Source organism: Zymoseptoria tritici, chromosome 10, assembly GCF_000219625.1.
Source record: "Zymoseptoria tritici IPO323 chromosome 10, whole genome shotgun sequence".
Taxonomy (NCBI): Eukaryota; Fungi; Ascomycota; class Dothideomycetes; order Mycosphaerellales; family Mycosphaerellaceae; genus Zymoseptoria; species Zymoseptoria tritici.
Window position 1 is genome coordinate 1,339,897 of NC_018209.1, and position 19,805 is coordinate 1,359,701.

The 19,805-nt window shown below is 46.9% G+C and overlaps 5 protein-coding genes across 5 annotated transcripts; 3 read left to right on the forward strand and 2 right to left on the reverse strand.

Moving 5' to 3' along the window:
• Positions 1-382: 382 nt before the first annotated feature.
• On the forward strand, positions 383-738 carry MYCGRDRAFT_106021 (uncharacterized protein; the record flags this gene model as incomplete). Its single annotated transcript, XM_003848915.1, has 1 exon — positions 383-738. The coding sequence occupies one exon, from the start codon at positions 444-446 to the stop codon at positions 645-647; it is 204 nt and encodes a 67-aa protein (XP_003848963.1).
• A 291-nt stretch (positions 739-1,029) lies between these two features.
• On the reverse strand, positions 1,030-3,485 carry MYCGRDRAFT_96374 (uncharacterized protein; the record flags this gene model as incomplete). Its single annotated transcript, XM_003848992.1, has 2 exons — positions 1,030-3,363; positions 3,426-3,485. 2 exons carry the CDS (start codon positions 3,483-3,485, stop codon positions 1,030-1,032), a joined length of 2,394 nt encoding a protein of 797 aa, XP_003849040.1.
• Positions 3,486-4,269: 784 nt separating this feature from the next.
• On the forward strand, positions 4,270-8,361 carry MYCGRDRAFT_111127 (uncharacterized protein; the record flags this gene model as incomplete). The annotated part of the gene is made up of 2 exons (XM_003848916.1): positions 4,270-4,323; positions 4,528-8,361. The coding sequence occupies 2 exons, from the start codon at positions 4,270-4,272 to the stop codon at positions 8,359-8,361; spliced, it is 3,888 nt and encodes a 1,295-aa protein (XP_003848964.1).
• Positions 8,362-8,805: 444 nt separating this feature from the next.
• On the forward strand, positions 8,806-9,871 carry MgLEN1 (lipolytic enzyme, G-D-S-L; the record flags this gene model as incomplete). The annotated part of the gene is made up of 3 exons (XM_003848917.1): positions 8,806-8,921; positions 8,984-9,477; positions 9,540-9,871. The coding sequence occupies 3 exons, from the start codon at positions 8,806-8,808 to the stop codon at positions 9,869-9,871; spliced, it is 942 nt and encodes a 313-aa protein (XP_003848965.1).
• A 1,284-nt stretch (positions 9,872-11,155) lies between these two features.
• MYCGRDRAFT_96377 (uncharacterized protein) lies at positions 11,156-12,693 on the reverse strand (the record flags this gene model as incomplete). The annotated part of the gene is made up of 5 exons (XM_003848991.1): positions 11,156-11,271; positions 11,544-11,602; positions 11,665-11,708; positions 11,785-12,057; positions 12,235-12,693. The coding sequence occupies 5 exons, from the start codon at positions 12,691-12,693 to the stop codon at positions 11,156-11,158; spliced, it is 951 nt and encodes a 316-aa protein (XP_003849039.1).
• Between the last annotated feature and the right edge of the window lie 7,112 nt (positions 12,694-19,805).

The window sequence follows — 19,805 nt, forward strand, 5'->3', positions numbered from 1 at the left end:
ACGCCGTTCATCCGGTGATGAATGAAGATATTGCTTCAGCCTTATGAATGGGCAGAGAAGCTGTGTTATAAAGGGCATCGAGGGTATCGACACGTTGCCCTGGCGAGTGGTAATTTGTATGGGCCACGATAACTTCTTCAGGCCGTTCAGCCCTTCTCGGCCAATGATCCGGGATAGTTCGATCCCGTCTTCAATCCTGTGACCCGCGGTCCGAATGCGAATGCTGTGGAGGACTTGCCAGGACCTGCGATCAAGACAATCTGGCGCTCGCTGTTCAGCGCCTGCACGATCGATACATGAGTCTAGTCATTGGCATGGTGTTCCGAGAGACGATCGATGAGATCTGCGCCGACTTCGATTACCGCAGTGCCATCCGGTGTACCGTGTGAATCCAGATCACAGGACCCATAATCATTGAGCGCTCCGAGCTCGCTCTACAAATCATGCTCGGGACTACGGTGCTCTTCGGGCTGGCAGCACTCTGGCTCAACGATCTTCGTGGAACTTCACCAAGGAGCCCCAACTCCATCGCCAGCATCGTGGGATTCCTCGCTGGCTCGGAACTGTGTGATGGACCGCATCCCCTGATTTTAGAACATGCGCTTCCCCCGAGTAAAGCGCAGCAGGACGAGCTGTTCAATGGCTGAATGTTCCGTCTGGGCTGGTGGAACGTGAAGAGACGAACCAGTCGAGCATCCATTTGCAGTGGTGATGAAGCGGCGAATGGCCTCCTTCCGGGCAAAGACTGGGAGAGAGGAGATTTGACATTGATGTCGGCGTGCAGGAGCAGCTTGGATTCCAGGAGACGAGGTGGCGAAAATCGCGGGAGAAGTTGGCTTGGTCGAGATAGAATTCCACGATATCATAGATAGCAGATGTATACCAAGCACGCGCTACCATCTTCCTATACCGCCAGTACCCATTTGCAGGTCGTTGCTTCTCATTCTCCCAGTCTGCCAAGCAGCAGCACGTTGGCCGTGCTCCCGTCAGACAACCTCCGTCTACAGGTCCTCGCCCAACTTTATCGCTTCAGTCCTTCTGCAAGTCGTCCCACGGCACCACGCCCGTATCGACCTCCACACCAGGATTGAGGATTGTCGGAAGAGGTTCGTTTGGTGCAATTCCATCACTCCAGCCGCCACAAAATGGCCAGTCATCGACATCAAGACCGCCGTCATTATGACCCGATTGCTCTTCCACTCTGACTCTGTCTTTCTCTTCCGTGTGATCCTCACGGTGTCGCTTCAAAGATGGCTCTGAGGTGCATGCGGGCGACACGTCCAACATCGCAGGGTGCGTTGCGGAGATTTCGATTAGCCGACTGGGTTTGTGATCGGGATGCCTAGGGACTTTTGGTATCACTAGTGGATAAGCATCAGGTCGGAGGTTCGGGAACTTCGGGCCCATTCCCATAGCTATTGCTGGTCGATCCGGAGGGCCCTCGTCCACGTCCACGATTTGTTGACAGGGTGTGCTGTCACTGTAGATCACCGAGGCGATGCATTCCAGCGACTCCAATTTATCATCCAGTTTCGATGTGATACTTTTGAGGCACGTCTCGGCGACTTCTTTGGGGGTGAAGGGTGGTAGTACGATAGCTCTCGTCGGTGCGAAGAAGTTGGTGCTGCGCCGATGTGTGAGATCTTTTGAACAGGTCAAGTTCCGGCAGACGGTCCAGCATGCCCTGCATATACCCTTTTTGTCTGTGGCGAATGGGCGTTTGAAGAGTCTGACGAGGTCTGATCGGGTGGCTTTGATGCCGTGTTGTTCAAGCCGGGCTTCCGTGAGGTCCGAGAATTGGGGCGACTTGACTAGAGCTTCCAATATAGCCAGGACGCTTGCAGCATGGTATATGCCAGAGAATCCGGTGGAGGTGAGGATGTCATTGTCTTCGACAGAGTTGTCTGCACTGCGTTGTCTGGTAAGTATTTTTGTGAGCCTCTCCTCACTGCGGAAGGGAGATTGCTTGCACCATTCCCTCACACATTCAGCGAAGGACTTGCGGGTCTGCCCAGATGCGTGTTGACGGATGTCAACAAATGTAAAGGTGGACTCCTTTAATAGACGTATCTCTGGCTTCGCGCGTGCACTTTGGCCCCGAGGATGCCAGTTGATTGCCTGGCAGATAGAGTATGTGTGGAGGCAGATGAGTCTCAAATACTTGATCGCTCCCTGTGCCCAACCCTCCCTTTTTGTCACGAGATCGAGGTCTTGTGCTTCTGTCATTGTGTTTGAGTTGATATCATCGCCGCTGTCAACATCGGCATGATGCTCGTTGCTGTCCCCGGGAGTGGCTGCTGGCGATCCACTCTGCTTTGCAGAGGTAGCTGGCACCGGTGGTTCTGTATTCGCCAGCTTGGTCCGGAACTTGTCCAGCCATTTGAAGTGCTCCACGAGGATCGCCTCAAAGAGCATCATAAATCTTGTCAGGTCCACCATCCGATCGCGTGTAGCTTCGACACAAGCTTTGATTTCGGTAGCGTCCTTTTGTGTTCCTGTACAGAGCCCAACAGAGCCTCGGAGCGCTCCGAACGCTTTGTCCAAGGCTTGGAGATACGTGGTGAGCATGACGTGTATCATCCTGCGACTTTTGATTTGGTACACGGGGTTCACTGCACTGCGGGCCATCCAGTCGGGCCTATCAAAACGTGCAGCAAACATCCTGAACTCCAAGTCCTGACGCTGCGTCGGGTCCCTCTTGAATACGTCCAGATTTGCAATGTCCTGCGCATCAAACTGGGGCAGTGTCGCCTCGACGGTCATCATGTCGTAAAAGTCACGACCCCTGGAAGACTGGCCAATCTGCAGTCGTCTGTACATCAGAGAATGACTGCTGGCTACAACATACGTGTCGAATGTATACCTCGCCAGATCGAGGTTCGAACGCGTCCGTGCAGAGTGGCATTGGAGAAGCAAGTCTCTCACAATGACGAGGTGCTCAACGAATGGTATGTGGAAAGGATTGCGGTGTGAGCCGGTAGAGAGTTCGCCGCATCGCCTGAAAAGGAAATCCAGCAAGCCGACGGACGTCTTGGAGTGAGATGCGTCAGAAGGGATTCCGATGGCCTGGATGGAGACTTCGATTGGCGAGCGCCTCGCCTGCCACTCATCGGAGTGGGTTTGTTTCGCATGACTCGTGTTCTGGCTGTTGACTATCACCACCTGTCCGCCCTTTTTGTCCTTTGGATCCTTGTAGAAGACAGACAGATTCTCCTGATCGCGTGTGAGTATGTTTATTTTGCTCTGTAGACGCCTAATACTATGGCGAGCCCGCTTCGCGGCGGCGGTAGCTGCCGGCGTCTCATGCGTCTCAGGTGGTAGGAGAACATCGCAGTGCTCGAGGAGTGCAGAGTAAGCTTTGATCTGTGTGGGAGGAGAAGTAAGCACGGGAGGTTTTATGACTCGGCTCGTTGCTGGTAACTCACATCCTCTAGGGTCTGCTGGCTAGCGAACTCAGCCGCCTTTTCGTTGTCTTCAGTTGCCATTTTCGAAACCAGAATTGCGTCGCTTGTGGTCTTTCGCTCGAGAATTGGAAAAGGTGATTGTTGCGTTCGAGGAGAAGCGACAAGGCCCTGCGGCCATCAAATGAAGACATTTTGGGGGATACGTCGCGCAGAAATGGCAGGATGACTCCAACAGCGCTTGTGAGTCCTCGCAATGGAGGAGAAGATTCAGAGCCATGGAAATCGCCTACCGTAGTTTGGTTCGAGCCAAGAATTCGAGCGCTAAAGGTACGCGTCCTTGCAACGAAGACACGCCCACGATATTGTAAGGTGATATTCCCTCAGACAGCCCCTCACTCCTGCGAGTGCGGACGTCGAGGATGGAAGCCGAGCATCTAGGCAATGGACGAGGACAGTGCGAATCCCACCTAACAAGGTCTGGCAGCCGCACCTCCCCAATCTCCTCCGCCTTCTACCGCTGCCAACGCCACGACTCCGGACTGAGAGAAGCACCAGAGGAATCGCTCTCAGGATGGGACCTACGATGGCGAGAGTCGGAGCAGGGAGAAATGGACGAGACTTCCATTTGGGGCTTACGCATTTGCGGAAGTAGTCTGGTCAAGGGACCGTCCAGCCCAAGATCAAGCTGAGCTTCACAAGCAGAATACGTCATTTCGAGACTCTTTTGAGCAGGTGCGAAAACGAAGTGAATGTGCCCCATGAACATGGTGTTGACAGAAGGAAGTTGACAGAAGGAAGTTGACAAAAGGAAGTTGGCAGGAGAGCAGATGTCAAGTCAGTCCAGTCCAGCTTCGCCGCGGGAGTGATGCCTGAGGTGTCGAGCTGGGCGAATTTAACTTTAGAGAGTGTCATGGACGAGGTACAGTAGACTTCTTAACGAAGCTATCATCATAGACTCTTTGGCAACTGTCAAGACTCCGGACCTCGGGACTCCTTTGATCATCTCACCTGCACATCATCCAATTCCGACGCCGCGACCGCCCCTTCCCATCAGCGCGAACGAATACTCCAACCAACTCGCCCTGGAGTCCTCACGTGCAGCTGTGACCCGCATGAGCTCCAGCTCGCCGGCGGTGGTGGCATGCTAGAGCGCGCGACAGCATGTCTCAAAGTCGGAGCCCGAGACTCTGTTCATTGCGCGCAGCGGGCCCCGCGGAGCAAGCGCCAGTTGCATTCGACTTTCTGGAACCATGGAGCTGCCGACATCGAGCTCCCACCCTGGGCTGTGGGAACATATTCGGCGAATGACAAGGTTGCGAGGCACGATAACAGGAGACGACAGAGCAGAAGTACGAGTTTGTTGAAAGATCCGGACCAAAGGACACAAGTGCCAAATCCACAAAGCAACGGCATCTACTTGGAGTTTTTGTACCCGCCGCAGGCTTTGGCTTGGATGCAGAGGACGAATGTACAGGCTCGCGAGAGGTGGGAGAAGGGAAAGGCAAGGAGGCTTCCGGATGGATTTCTCCAGGCTTCGAGAGGATTTTCTTCCAGTCGTCCAGCTCGGGATGTTGAACCAAAAGGATCTTCAGTGGAAGAGTCCTTCGGATCTCGCCCGATAAGCGGTCTCGGCGAGGCTTCTGCTAGAGACGCCACGCCCTCCGTTGAAAGCGCCACGAACAGGCCTGGCAATACTCGCCAAATGGTCAGCGAGTTGAACAGCCAGCCCTTGGAGAGTCAATACGAACTAGCTCGATCCGAGATCCCCATACTTGGGATCAGAGACGTTGTTGAGGTCACCCCTGACGATCCAGGAGATACCATCGTGCCTCCAGAGCACGAGTTTACACCCGTCCACAACCCTCTCGAAATTCTACGACGTTCCATCGGCGGTCGACCGAACAGCGTTCACGCACGGGATGTCCGGCGTATCTGGTTCTTGTATCAGTCTCTCGATCAGTCGGCCAAAGACGACTCCAGGCTGAAACATGAGTTGCTATTGTACATGGCCAGACTGAGGGACGACACCGCAGCATCTCATACAGTCACGCTCTTCTATGCACTTCCAACTGAAGCACGATCTTTGTCAGACTACGAGGCTGCCATCGTCGTACATTTGCGGAGCGGAGACTATGATGCCGCCTTTCAGGTGCACCGACAAGCTTTACAAAACATTCCGAATGGATACCAGATCACAAGAGGTTTCTTTCAATACGCGATGCGAGATCGCGCATGGCAGCATGCTGTGACCATCAAGGAAGACCACGATGAAATTTTGTCAGATTCAGCATCGGCGAACAAGAAGGAACTTTTCTGGTTGCACGTCATGGAAGTTCCGGACCTGATCACCAAAGCTTTCCTGTTTGCAGCCTATTGTAGTCGGCTTGAAACCAAGGAGGCTGAAGGGGACATGATGAGTGACCCAAGAATCGGCCAAGGCCGGATGCCATCCTTGGAGCAATCCCGGGCTACTTGCACCAGGCTGTGTCAGGAAGCCATGCGCAAGGTGTTGCCAACACCTTATAGAGGTGATGACGATCCGCAAAAGACAAAGATTTACCGTGCTCTGGACCACATCAGGAAGTGGGACGTTGAAGCTCCACGCCTATTTCTCGAGTACCTCGAGGATCTCCTCCGCCGCTTTCAACGACCTATCCATTACAAAGGTGTCCACCTGCTTGTCTCATATATGTACAGCAGCTATCGAGAGATTCCAGGCGTCAAACCTCCGCAGAAGCTCTTGGAAACGCTTCTTGCGCGCTTGCTTGAACTTGCGCAGACCACTCGAGACCCCAAGTATACGACCAAGAACATCACGTACGAACTCATCGCTGCAGACTTCAAGCTTTACCACGGGAGGCTTAGCGGCTCGGCAGCGCGGCTACTCATGACTTCGCACGCGCGACTCGGGGCCCTTGAAGAAGTGCGCAAGGACTTCGCCTATCTCCAGGAGCAATACCCTCTGTACGCAGACCGGGAAGATGCACTGTGGGCTTTGATCTATGTTCATGCTCGACGTGGAGAATGGGCCCAGGCGCGAGATGCGTTCGAGGAAGTACAGCAGATGGCTGCGGCACACGGCGCAAAGACGCAGTTGAAGTGGTGGAACGTGCTGCTCCATGCATACTCCCGTGCCAACAAAATTCGCGCTTCTCTGGAACTTCTTGAAAGGCTGATTGTCGAGACGGATCTCATCCCCGAGGTCCAAACATTCCATCCAGTATTGGAGCTTCTCGCTCTTCGTGGCGATGTCGACGGCATCGAAAACCTGTTTGAGCAATTTGAGAAACTCAATGGAGGTCCCCATCAAACATCCTTTGTCGGAAGCTACATGCGGGCCCTCATCCGCTCGGGTGAGATTGAAGAAGCGGAGCAAGTGCTGCGAAAAGCAGTCCCAGATGTCCGCGCTCATAAAATTACGGGTTCTCTCACCACATGCTTCAATATCTTGCTTGTTGCATACGCCCGCCAGAGGAATATCGAAGCGACCATGCAAACTTACCGCTGGATGAAGGAGGAACGAATCAGGCTGGATGCTCAAACCTTCAGTGCGCTCATGCTCGCTCTGGTCGTGTATCGTCAGCCAGACTCCGCTGTGACTATCATGAACAATACTATGTGGTCGGAGAACCTGAGGCCTACTGCCATACATTACGCTATTGCCATGCATGGCTTCATCCAGACGCGGCGATTTCCAAAGGCGATTTCGCTTCACAAGACCATGCTGAACAAGCAGGTCAAGCCTTCGCTCGCCACACGACGGCTTTATCTTCAAGCCAAAGCGCGGTTGGAAGCCAGATCTCCAACCAGGTACACCTCGGATCGAACGCCGTTGCCTCTTTCCGATGTCATAGCGGAGCTGCGCGATGCCGTGGGCGAGGCTGACAGAGCCGACATGGCCAACAAGGATCCTTTCTTCAACCCAGGAGGCGGAGAAGATGTCCTGTCAAGTTTTGCGTCCATTATTCGCATCCACGGTGATCGAAGTTGCGTCGAAGCTGTCAAGCAGCTGCTTGCCATGTACAAAGACGCCGCCAAGGACACCAACGACGAGCCCTTGCCGATGCGCATCATCTCTGCGCTCATGAACGCCCATTTCGAAGCAGGCAATCACGATGCGGTTCGTGAGTATTGGAACCTGGCAAGGGCGGAGGCAGATCGAACTGCTCCTCGGGTATCTTTGCCGGACTTCACTCTGTTGGCGACTCTAGAGGATCCTCTGGGTTCAGTCACCGTATCAGAAGAGAACGCGCATTCGACTTCCGATCACGAAGACATCAGCGCCGAGATCGGCTTCTCCGCTCAAGCTCGACCCGCTCCCCCGGCCCCCACACCAGCAAAGACCACAGCAGTGGCCAAACCCTCTGCTCCCTCACCCGGTCTCGACCACATTCTCTCCACGCCGCTCGCATACCGAATGCGCTCCCTTTCCGAGCGCAACCGCATCATGGATATCCTCGACACCTTCACCTCTCTCGTCCGCCAAGGTTACGTCTTCGACATCATCGCCTGGAACACCCTCATCCAAGCCCTCTGCACAGCCCAACCACCTCTCGTCCTACTCGCCTTCACTTTGACCGAGCGCTATCTAATCGACCAATTTCCCGGCTGGACAACCTCCAAAGGAGCGCGCAACTACGCCCCTCGTCCAGAGCCGAAGAGAAGTGGTTTGCAGTACATCAAGGGCAGGTATCTTCCTTTCGACGTTATCGCTCCGCAGTACAAGACTATAGTTCACCTGGCGTCGGCGCTGACGAGGCTGAAGAGGATTGAGACGATGGGTGGTGTGAGGCAGGGGTCGGATGTGGCGAGGTTTGTGGGGAATATGAAGAGGGTGGAGGAGAGTGCGCCGAGGACGCTGAGGGCAGTGGAGACGCTGCCGATTGTGCCGTCGGATCGGTTGCAGCAGAGGTTGTTGGGGCGGCAGGAGGGGTCGAGGGGGGAGATGTATACTTAGACGATGGTGGGGGTTGTATACTTGTGTATATGTACATCTCTGAAGACAGCGCAGAGCTGGGTCTGGACCCTCGCGCAACGAAAGCAAGCAGCAGTAAGCGAGGAGCGATTCCCAAAAGAGGCATTGGACGAAAGCTTTAGATTAAGTGAAGTGCTCGGCCGGCTTCTGGACCTTAAGCCACAGTTCTATTACAGCCTTCCATCTTCGCTAATGCACGATATGATTTGGAACATTCGGCGACTCCGGCGCTCACACGTGGCCCACCACATGCACGGAAACCTCCTGTCGTGGTGCCAGCTCGCCTTGCATCTCTCATCCGTTCTTGGTGGGAGAAAGGGGTCATGCCACCGAGTATGCTTTGTCGGGAGTACATATAGACAGTATCCCGGACCGGCGAGGTGAGTCTTTTTCCCCATCCCACTCTCTCGGGGCACTCTCAACAATATGGTCTTTTCATCTTTCCTCACCAGCGTCTTGCTTCTCTCGGGCTCTATTGTGGAAGCCGGCCTGGTGCATCGTCAGACTCAAACCACGAAGCCCTCAAAGTTTCTATTCATCTTGTAAGCGCCATTGTTCGAGCTCGACAAGTCCTGACCCACGAGAACGATCTGACCACATTCAGCGGCGACTCATACACCTCCACCGGCTTCAATGTTTCAAACTCCCCTCAGCCATCCGTCTCCAACCCTCTCGGCAACGGAGGATATCCCGGCACTCGCACATCCGGGGGAGACGGCTGGGTCGATGTCATAATGAAGAACAACTCGCGTCCGGGAACAGTCGTCTACAACTTCGCCGTGGTCGGTGACCCCGTCAACGCCACCCTGGTGCAGCCGACTGTCGCTTTACCCACGCCGATTGCCGACTACCGCGATCAAATGCGAGCCTTCACAAGCGCGATCGGAAGCGCGAGTTCCAACAAGATTGGGTGGAATGCCACCAACAGTCTGTTCATCAGCTACTTTGGCATCAACGATGTTTCGATTCAGGTTGCTGCGGGGAGGAATACGTCCACAGGACAGAAGGTTCTTCTGCCGGATCTGGTAGACTACTTCAACATCTTTGGAGATCAGTACAAGCTAGGTGTGCGGAAATTCGTCCTCATTTTGGTCCCTCGTGAGTTTTCTTTTCACATCGTTTCGTACAGATCATGCTACCTACTCACACCACTTGTCCAGCGTTTTTCCGAGCTCCGGTGTATAGCTACGGCAACTCGACCAGCGCTCCCGACGTCAAGAATCTGACGATCTGGTTCAACAGTCAAGTCAAATCACGAGCTGCTTCCTTTCGATCGCAATATCCTTTGGCGAATCTCAGCATCGCGGATCCCACGCCGTACTTCAACGCAGTGCTGGACAACCCAGCGCGATACGGTGCTCCGAATAGCACTTGTCTGAGCTACCCGGCCGGCCAGCCATGTCTGTGGCATGACTTTGCTCATCCCGGGATTGCGATTCAGAGAACGTTTGGTCAGGCGATGAGTACTGGGTTGAAGTCTTTGGGATTTTGAGAGATCGTGCCTGAAGATTGTCTTCAACCAGGGAGTAGAAGCTTTTCCTCATTTAGGTCACTACCACCATCCATCCGCGACAGGAGGCCGCTTGATGACCGACAGCAAGCTCGCCCCAGCTCGGCACCAACAGCGGAAGGAAATATCGGCGTCCCCGAGAAAGAGAGGCAGCCAGGCCAGCGAACGAAGTGCGAGCGCACGCATCGGGGCGCGCGAGAGGCGTTTTTGGCGGTTGTGGTGGGCTGACATTTCGAGCGGGCCGAAGGCGCTCTAGAATACGCCACGATGCGATTTAGAATTGCCCTCGAAATTGGAGCCGCGCTTGATGAAGGCCGCTTTTCTATCCGAGATGGGAGCGACAGCGTTAGCAGACGTGTTCTTGGAAGATTGACGGACGTGAGCGAGCTGGCTTGGAGTTTGCAGAGCGTGTTCCAGACTTTGACACGAAGTTTTCGAGCATGTTTTCTTAGCAGGAGTTGGTGGACTCTGACGTTCAATGCAGAGCTGGTTGCTGAAACCGTGTCTGGGCAAGGTTTGAAATTCCCGCAGTCTCGCGCTCGTGAGGAACGCGTGTGTCATTCCGCAAGATGATGCGTGCATTCAAGAGGTCTGTCGTATCTATCTTCCCATCCCAGACGTCAACAAGTCAAATACAGCTACTTCTCGGACTTTGGTACACACTCGGCTGATAGCGTGACACTGGTGCAGTCAGAGCGTACACTGTCGCCTAGATAGAGAGCAGGATCTCCAGCTTCCGAAGTGCAGACTTGCACGGCCGAGATGCTGGACGCGGCCCCATTCAGGCACGCCAGACGTCCAGGATTTCTAGAGGTGGCATCGGTCTTGGTCAGGGTACAACGCACCGATACGTCACCCGAAGCTGCGACAGTGGAACGCAATCTTGCGGCGACGAAGGAAGGCTGGCCAGAGGCTGAAGTCCAGAGGACATTGTTCCCCGTGAAGATCTCGCCGCCTTCCGTGATGCCGTACTGAGTCGCCCCCTGTTGTGACGACAACACCGAGATTGGCCCTCCATCCGACTGAGAATTGATAGCGTAGTTGAATCCAGCTCCCTCCACGTGGACGTTGAAGATGTTACATGTCTGCTCGGTAGCTTCGCAGCAGCTGTAGTACAGGACGCAAGTTCCGTCGTCCTGATAAACGGTCGAGAGAACTCCGGGCGTGGTGCTCTTGAGCTCTTGACACTCTTCCGCATTCGCCACACCTTGACGGCATTCTGGTCTGGTGAAGCAAGGTCTGCCCTTACAATCAGTGCGCAGAGGATCAGGATTGCACGAGGGGGGACTCGTAGTTGAGACCGGTGCTGTGGTGGTGGTGCTCGCGGCAGTCGTCACCGTAGAGGCCGTGGATCCAGCAACTGTATTCCCTGGATTGGATATCTGCACGTCGTCTAGTGCGAAGTCCAAGTATTGATACGTATTTGCGTAGGTACAGCTCAGGCGGAATTCCAGCACCTTGCCTTGGCCCAAAGTAAGTCCATCTATGGTTGTGGGCTGCCAGTCCACGGTCGAGGGGGTATCAACGTAGCCAAAGGTTCGGGTCGCGATATCGACGTTATTCAAGCGCGTGGTGAAAGTGCAAGTGTAGCCATCGGTACGGGCGTTGGTGAAAACGCGGCTGAGGTATGTGAGAGTGAAGGGCCCGGACGCACCAGAGTCGATCGCTTGTGAGAGAGATGCGGCAGATTTGTCTATGTTTGTTCGAAACCTCCTGTTGAATATTAGCAAAAGTCTTTGAGCTCCGGGTGGGAAGAACCATATGGTCTGACTTACGCGAAATAGCTTCCACTGTGAGGACTGCCGTCCTCACTGGGGCCCTGTGCGATTACGTTCGTCGCGGTCCAGGCGGCGATGTTAGGTGGACCCCCTGGACTAGCCACGGTTTCTTCGAACCCTCCATTCTTGACGATTTTGGCGCTGGCTGCTGGAGTGGTAGCAGCCGATGTGGTGGTGGATGTAGTCGTTAAAGACGTGGTGGCCGACGTGGTGGTCATCGTCGTCTCTGGGTTGGTCGATGTTCGTGTGGAGCTCGAAGTAGTCACGCCGCTGGCCGTAGTGGTGCTGGCTATGCTTCTGGTTGTACTGGACGTTCCCTTGCCGGTAGTACTGGCGCGAGCGGTCGTCCTGGTTGTGGTGGTCACGCCGGTGCGTGTCGTTGATGTAGATCTAGTTGTGGTCGGCACGAGAGCTCCTCTGCTAGTCGTCGTGGTGCATCGGGGAGTTACGGTCTCGGTCGAAACGATGGTAAGCTGGTTCTTGCGGACAACAACCTACAGAAAGGGTCCGCCCGTGTTAGCCTACAGATCTCGGCAGAATCAAACCCGGAGGATTCGCTCGACTCACAGTCTTCGGCTTGACATATCTGCAGCAAGCTTGCTTGATGTCCTGGCAGGAGTACTTCAGAAAGTAGGCAGGAATGCCCCATTGATTACATCTCTGATAACCGTAGTGAGCTTCGGCTTCGGCTTCGGCGTGAGCGACCGCGGCTGCCACTGGCTTTGCAGAAGCTTCCCGCTTGCCACGACTCTGGTGTGCTCCGGGTGTGGTGCAGGCCACCGTCTTAGTAGTGCAGGTCGTCTTTGGCTGTTTGGTGTTGTATACAGTCGTCGTGGCATCTTTGATAGCGGCGAAAGATGAACAGAAAGCGGAGGCCTTGTGCCATCGAAGGTCGGCTTCGCAATTGTCGACGTTGCTGCGACTGGAGAGATCACGAGCTTCCAGTGGAGAGGATGGAATGTTGACAGCGAATGAAGAAGTGGACAAAAGTGCGGCCACGGCGACGAGGCTCTGGAGGAAGTGCATCTTTGTCCGAGAAGTGAGCGAAGGTAGAGAGCGGACACCTCTCCGAGGGCGAGGGGAGCTCCTCTTCTAAGGGCAAAAGTCCTGCTCGCGAGATCCTGCAAAGCCTCTCGTTGTTGGGCTAGACTAGTCTAGCAGGTCTCGTGGCAGAGTCGTGGCGTACGAGCTATCGCCTGCCCCGAGATGCAGATTGTATCATGCCATGTCGGGGCGCGCGACGTGGACGCTGGTCGGCCGGTCTGCCTGCATTGTCCAATACCCTATTTCGGTTTAGATGCGGGCTGCTATGTTGTGATAGCAGGTATCATTGGCTGGAAGCACGACGCTTGTGCCACGAGAAAAGCTAATCTGTGTTAATGGAGATGGCCAGACCTTCCGCTTCGACTTGTCCGCAGAATCTCGCCATGCAAGGAGTTAAGGACGTAGTTGAATCCGATCTTCGAGCGTGGTTCTCTCAGAGTCTTTCAGGATTTCGCCACCGATCCTTGGTTTCGCCAATTGTTCCATCATGTCGTGCTCTAGTCACAGAGTCCTGCTCGAAACTCTCGACTTTCTTGTCCGGCGAAAGCGGTGTCGGCCCTCCTCCAAAACTCCAAAAAAGTCACACCACTTTCAGCCGCGCAGCCATCCCAGAGTCCTGGACGTACGCAGATGTAGCCATTTTCCTTGACAGCACCGGGAAAGTATGGCATGATTTGCAGCGACGCCGCATTTTCGACGCCGTCTGACCAGATGCTTGCGTCTCGTTCAGCCCAAGGGCGATGCCGTGTATAGGGACGAGCGGAGCCTCATGCTGGCGGCAGCTTGACCAGCAGTACTGGCGTTGTCGAGAGCAACGAACTGCACAGAGTCTGCCGCATGGAGTTGGGTAATGAGATGTGGTTTGTGGCCGAGCAGCCAGAGAACAACAATAGAACGACGGGACTGTTGTAATTGGACTTAAGCTAAGTAGAAGAGGACCTCTAATTAGCAGGTATATATTGTTATGTAGAGAGAATCTTAAGTGTAAGATTCTTACTTTAGCTATCTATGTGTAGGAATGCCTTAGTACTAGTTACGTGCACTTTACTAATAGTTAGTCTAATAATCTACAACACTCCCCTATTAGCAGCTGCATTATTACGAGCTATCTGTTACCTAAATATAGCAGGTATTTACCTATTACGTAGCTAATACTCGGCTTTAGCTTATTAAAAAGCATCTTCTTCTAGCTTTTTTATTCCTCTACTTTATAATCTATACCTCTTATCTATTTAGCTAATTTATTAGCTAATCTATTATCTATCCCTTATAGCTATTAATAATACAATCTATATTACTAGTTATAGCTTCTAGAAGAAGAGTAGCTTTCTCTATCCCTAGGAAAACCTTTTAGTAAGTTATCGATAAAGCAAGAGCTATTAATAGTAAAGATCTCCTATAGATTTATAAAGATAGTTCTATAGTATATTAGACTATATATTAACTTATTAAAGGAGAGATAAATAGATACTATAATAGAGTAAATATTAGGGCTTAGGGTCCCTTCTCTTTTATAGCTTGCTTTAATAGGTTTATAGCTAAGCTTAATAAGGATCTCCTTATTATAGACCTTATTAATATAGTAATAAAGGAGCTATATAACCTAAGGGAGTAGGCCTTCCTAGTAGAAAACTACCCTAGTCTAATAACTCCTAATCCTTAGGGATTTATATTATATTATAATTAGACTCTTTTTAGCTAAATATTAAGCTCTAATAAGGCAGAGATAAAGTAGTAGTTAGTAGTATAGTATCCTATATATATTCTCCTTAAAATCCCTTCTTCCCTAATAAAAACTAATATTCTCCTAAGCTTTAAGTTAAGATTCTAGGGGAATTAGCTTAGTCTTTTAGTAATAGTTTTAGGGGGGTAGGCTGTAAGTTCTAGGATATGCTCTAATGCTTTTAGGTTTTTATAGAAAAGTTTTCCTTTAGCTAAATGTTTTTCTTATAGTTTCTTAGATACTTTTATAGAGGTATATAGTTACCTCCTTTCCTTTATATAGATAAGAATAAAATAAGTATTCTAAGTATTATGCTTCTTAGTTTTATAACAAATAAAATAGTATAATTCTAGGGAGGGAATCCTTCTTAGGTAGGAATGTAGGTATTAAGGCATAAATTTAAGAGCAATTTCCCTCTTCTTATTAAGGGCTAGTTAGTCTAGTAGTATAATTTCTAACTACAAATTAGAAGGTTATAGGTTTAATTCCTATATTAGCCTCTCTTATATATCTATGTTAGCTACCTAATATAGATATATAAGTATCTTTTTGCTAGATTTATAGATCTATATATTAGAGGATAGTGTTTAGGGATTTTAGTTTTGTTAGACAGTCTGCAAGCTACATGTCTGTCCTTATAAACTCTACCTTAATACTCCCCTTATTATATTATTCTCTATAGTAATAGTTCCTAAGAGAGATATGTCTTAATCTTTTAGAGTTAGTATAGTTTTCTATAAGGCTAATAGCTAATTAATTGTCTACTTTAATAAGGATAGTAGAAATGCTTTTAGCCTAGGTAAAGGGCTAGAGCTTATTAATAAGATTCCTTACCTAATTTACTTCTCTTATTGCCTTAGTAAGAGAGAGGTACTCTGCCTTAGTGCTAGATAGTACTACTTCTTTCTATAGTTAAGATCTTTAGATAACTAGGCCTCCTACAATTTTAAAGAGTATTCCTAAGGTAGACCTAGATATATTAAGATTACTAGCAAAGTTAGAGTCTAAGAATACTTCGATCTAAATTTACTCCTTAGTTTTCTTATATATAAGGCACTTATTAATTATACCTATAATATATCTCTAGATATGTTTAGCTACCTAAATATACAAAGGTCCTAGGTTCTAAAGGAACCTTATATAATAGTTAATAGCAAAACTAATATCTAATCTAATATAGTTTAATAGATGTTGCAGTTCCCTAATAATCTTATTAAAGAGATTATAGTCCTCCTTTGTTCCCTTATTCTAGAGGGGTTTAAGGAGAGTATTAAGGGGGTACTTAATACTCTTTACATTACTAAGACTATATCCTTAAAGTTTGTCTTTAGAATAGTGTTCCTAAGAGATAGATATAGAGCTATCTTTCCCTTCCTTTAAGTAAAGTCTAAGAAAGATATTAGTATTAATAACCTTAATTATATACTTCTGCTCTAATCCCTTAATTAGCTTATTAATCTTATAGTCTAACTATCTAAAGATCTAGAAGTTATTTATATAAAAGAGAATAAGGATGCCTTTCCCTTAAAAGAGGCAAGTATCGCTAATAGTTCTTATTAGACTAAGCTTTTAGAGAGTGTCTATAGTATCGTAGTACTAGAGAGCAGCTACCTGCTTAAGCCTATATAGTCCTTTCTTAACATATATAATATACTTATAGGCATCTTTCTTAAAGAGATAAGCTCCCTCTAGTAGCTTAATAAAGATCTACTTATCTAGGTTTAGATTTAGGAATATAGTCTTAATATTAACTTGTCTCCTCTTCTAGCTAAAGTTAACTAAGAGGAACAGAAGTATTCTCCTTATTATAGCTCTTAGGGTAGGAGCAAAGGTATTAATATAGTTAAGTCCCTTCCTTTATATAAATCCCCTAGCTGTCTATCTAGCCTTATACTTCTCTATAGTTCTATCTAGGAGCACCTTAATCTTAAAGACCTATTTCCCTATAAGAGGGACTCTCCCCTTAGGGAGGGTACTAATAAGTTTCTATTTAAGGCATCCTATAGACTTAAGTAACTTAGCTTCCTTAATAATAGCTTTCTCCTATTTCTTATAGTTAGATTTAGAGAGAGCTTCCTTAACTATCTTAGGATTAGATAGATTAGGATTTATTACTTTAAGTCCTATCTTCTAGATCTTACTATAGTCTTTTCTTATAACTAATCTTCTACTTCTTAAGAGTCTAAATATGCCTAAGCTTTTAGGACTTACTTTATTACCTAATTTCTTAGGTCTCTTAGGGCTTCTCCCTACTTTCCTCTTTCTTATAATATAAATATCTAGGAAGGGAGTTATAGTATAATCTTAGAGGTCTTCCCTTTTAAGGCAATTCTCTACTAATACTTAATATTATAGCTATATTAATAAAGTATTAGCCTGCTCCTAGAATCCCTTAGGACTTCCTTAGAATCCCTTAGGACTTCCTGTTTCCTTAGAAACATACTCCCCCTAAGCTAGCTAGGAGGCTTCTTTATACTTAGTAGCCTTTAGCTAATTAAGCTTAGACTACTTATGTTAGTTATCTTAGGACTATATATCCTAACCTAATATTTGCTCCCCTTAAGATATTAAAAGGGAGGCTTAGTTTCTCTCTCTCTATATAGTATTAAACATATTCTCTACTTCTTAAAGATAAGAAGTAGTAAGAGGTTAGGCATCTTGCCCTTAAGCATCCTAGCCCTAATCTTAATCCTTAGTATAGATAGTATAGACTTCCTATTCTATAGTAATAGGTTATATTAGTTGTAGGAAACTCTCCCCCTAGAAGTTTAGGGCAGTAGGTATTATACTATATACCTTATCCTTATTATATATTACATAAGGAGAGGTTACAATCTTATACTAAAACCTAGTAAAGGCAGATAGTTTAAACTTCTAAACTATATAGTTAGTTAAAGTACTTCCTAGAATCCTAGATTCTAGTATTTCTCTACTCTAAGATAGAACTTCTATAAATTAGGTCTCCCCTAATTATATAAATATGCTCTATATCTAAATCTCCTAACCTTTGTTAGATTAATATATAGAGTTCTAGTATTAAGATCTTAATTAAATTCCTAAAGAGGAATCTTATTAGTTAATAGGTATACTAGCCTATTAGTAAGGAAGATTATATATATAACTACAAAACTCTAAAAAAGGAGAGGTAGGCTAGAGTTAATTATTATTACTCTTACCTTGTTAAGGATAATCTTATTAGATAATTCTACAATTCTATTCTACTTAGGAGTATAGGGAGCTAAGAAATCCTATCTTAGTCCCTTATTCTCTACAAATGTAATTAGATTATTATTATTAAACTCTCCTCCTCTATCTAAGAACTAAATCTTAACTATCTTTTTGTACTAGTTAAATATTTTAGTAGTCTATTTCTTAATAATTTGTGCAGCTTGTAATTTAAGCTTGCAGAAGATAGCCTATCTCCTTCTTAACTTTATATTAGTAATTATAAGGATATACTTATATTTAAAGATGTCTAGTAGAAAGATTAGTCTTATAATATTAATATAGACCTTATCTAATAAGGATTAAGGTATTAGTCTTAGAGTTCTTAATACTACTCTTTATAACTTTATAAGCTTATATAGCTTATAGTGCTTAAGTATAAATATATTAATCTACTTAAGTCCTTAGACTTAAGCCTTTATTATACTAAGAATCTTGTTCTCTATATAGCCTAATCTCTAGTGCTATCTTGTTATATTAGCCTTAGGTATAGTAAAAGTTAGATAGGATATATTCCTATTAGTTGTAGAAGCAACTTTAGTACTCCCCTTAAGGAGAGAGATAGTTATATTCTAGAGGATTAGAATATTATAAGTAGACTAAACCTTGCCTATCTTCTTATTATTCCTTAGAATATATAAAGATAGCCTGTCTAGGTAGACCTTATACTTTAGCTAAAGAGTCTCTACTAAGATAAGATTATAATTAGAGTTAGGAGAGTATAACATATCTTGCAAGGTAATATTTAACTTATTCCCCTTATACTTTATTATAATCCTTATACTTCCTAAGTATATAACTATACTTTGTCTAATAGCTTAAGAAAACCTAATTAGGGTTTCTAGGGGTTTAAGGTCTAAAAACTAGGACTTATTATTAAAGAAGTAGTATAATATACTAGAATCCTAGATAATAGTATTACTCCTTTATATTTTAGTAATAGCAATTACTACTCCTATAAATAAGCTATCTAAATTAAAGCCTAAGCCTATATTAGAAGAGGAGATAGGCTTAATTACTATAATACCCTTTCCTCCCTTCTTATTATATCTCTTACTCTTATCTTAGGACTTCTTCTTATCCTTATTAGATTTTCCTTTTCCTCTATATACTTAGGACTTTAGGGCCTTATTAGGATGCTTCTTAAAGTAATTTATATTTATATAGATATAATAGGTATACTTAATATACTAATTATTATCTACTATAGCACCCCTAAATCCTTCTATTGTCCTTTATATCTATAGAGGAGGTTCCTTAATTAATAAGGTAATTAGCTCTTTAAGAGTTATATTCTTAATATAATAGGATTGTCTCTAGCTTCTTAGGTATTCTAGATAGTAAAGGCCCTAGATAAAAAACAACCTAATCTACTTATTACTAAAGGTAAGCTTTAAGACTAGAATATTCTTAGACCTAGAGTATTATTCTATTATAGAGATATACTTATAATACTACTTTTAGAAGTCCTTATAGTACTTCTAAGTATTTATTCCTTAGATCTTAATATTACTAATTCTAAGAATCCTTAGGCTATTATAAATGTTTATAATTATAACAGGCCTATAGGTAGCTGTAATAGTATTATATAGTTCCTTAGCTATCTTCTCTATATCCCTAAAGTTAGGCCTTAGAGATTAGTTAATCCTTTTACTAATAATCCTATATATAATTAGGTTATACTTATGCTAGACTTAGAGAGGAGTTAGTCTTAGTCTACTAGTTAGAATAGGTTCTATTACTAGAGTGTCCTCTCCTTCTTTTTAAGAAGGAGTTAGAGCCTAGGAGGATAAAGTAGTACTCTCCTTAGTTAGTAGAGAGGGATATCTAACTTTAATTCCTAGCTTTAGTTAGGCAGGGCACTAGGGAATATTATAAAAGATATAGCCTAATACCTCCTTATCTATAAGGGCTGCTTTAAGTATTCTTAACTAGTCTAAGAAGTTACTTCCCTTTCTTAGGACTTTATTCTCCTTTGTAGTCTTAAACTTATTAGCTTATATTATAGCTATTATTATAACTAGCTCTTTCTCGGCTCGCTAGTTAACTATCTAAATAGTGTATAATAAGGTTCTAGTAGCTGCGCTTAGAACAGACAATTCTTCCTTAAGTATATAGTAGTTACGCCGGGCTTATAACCTATTAT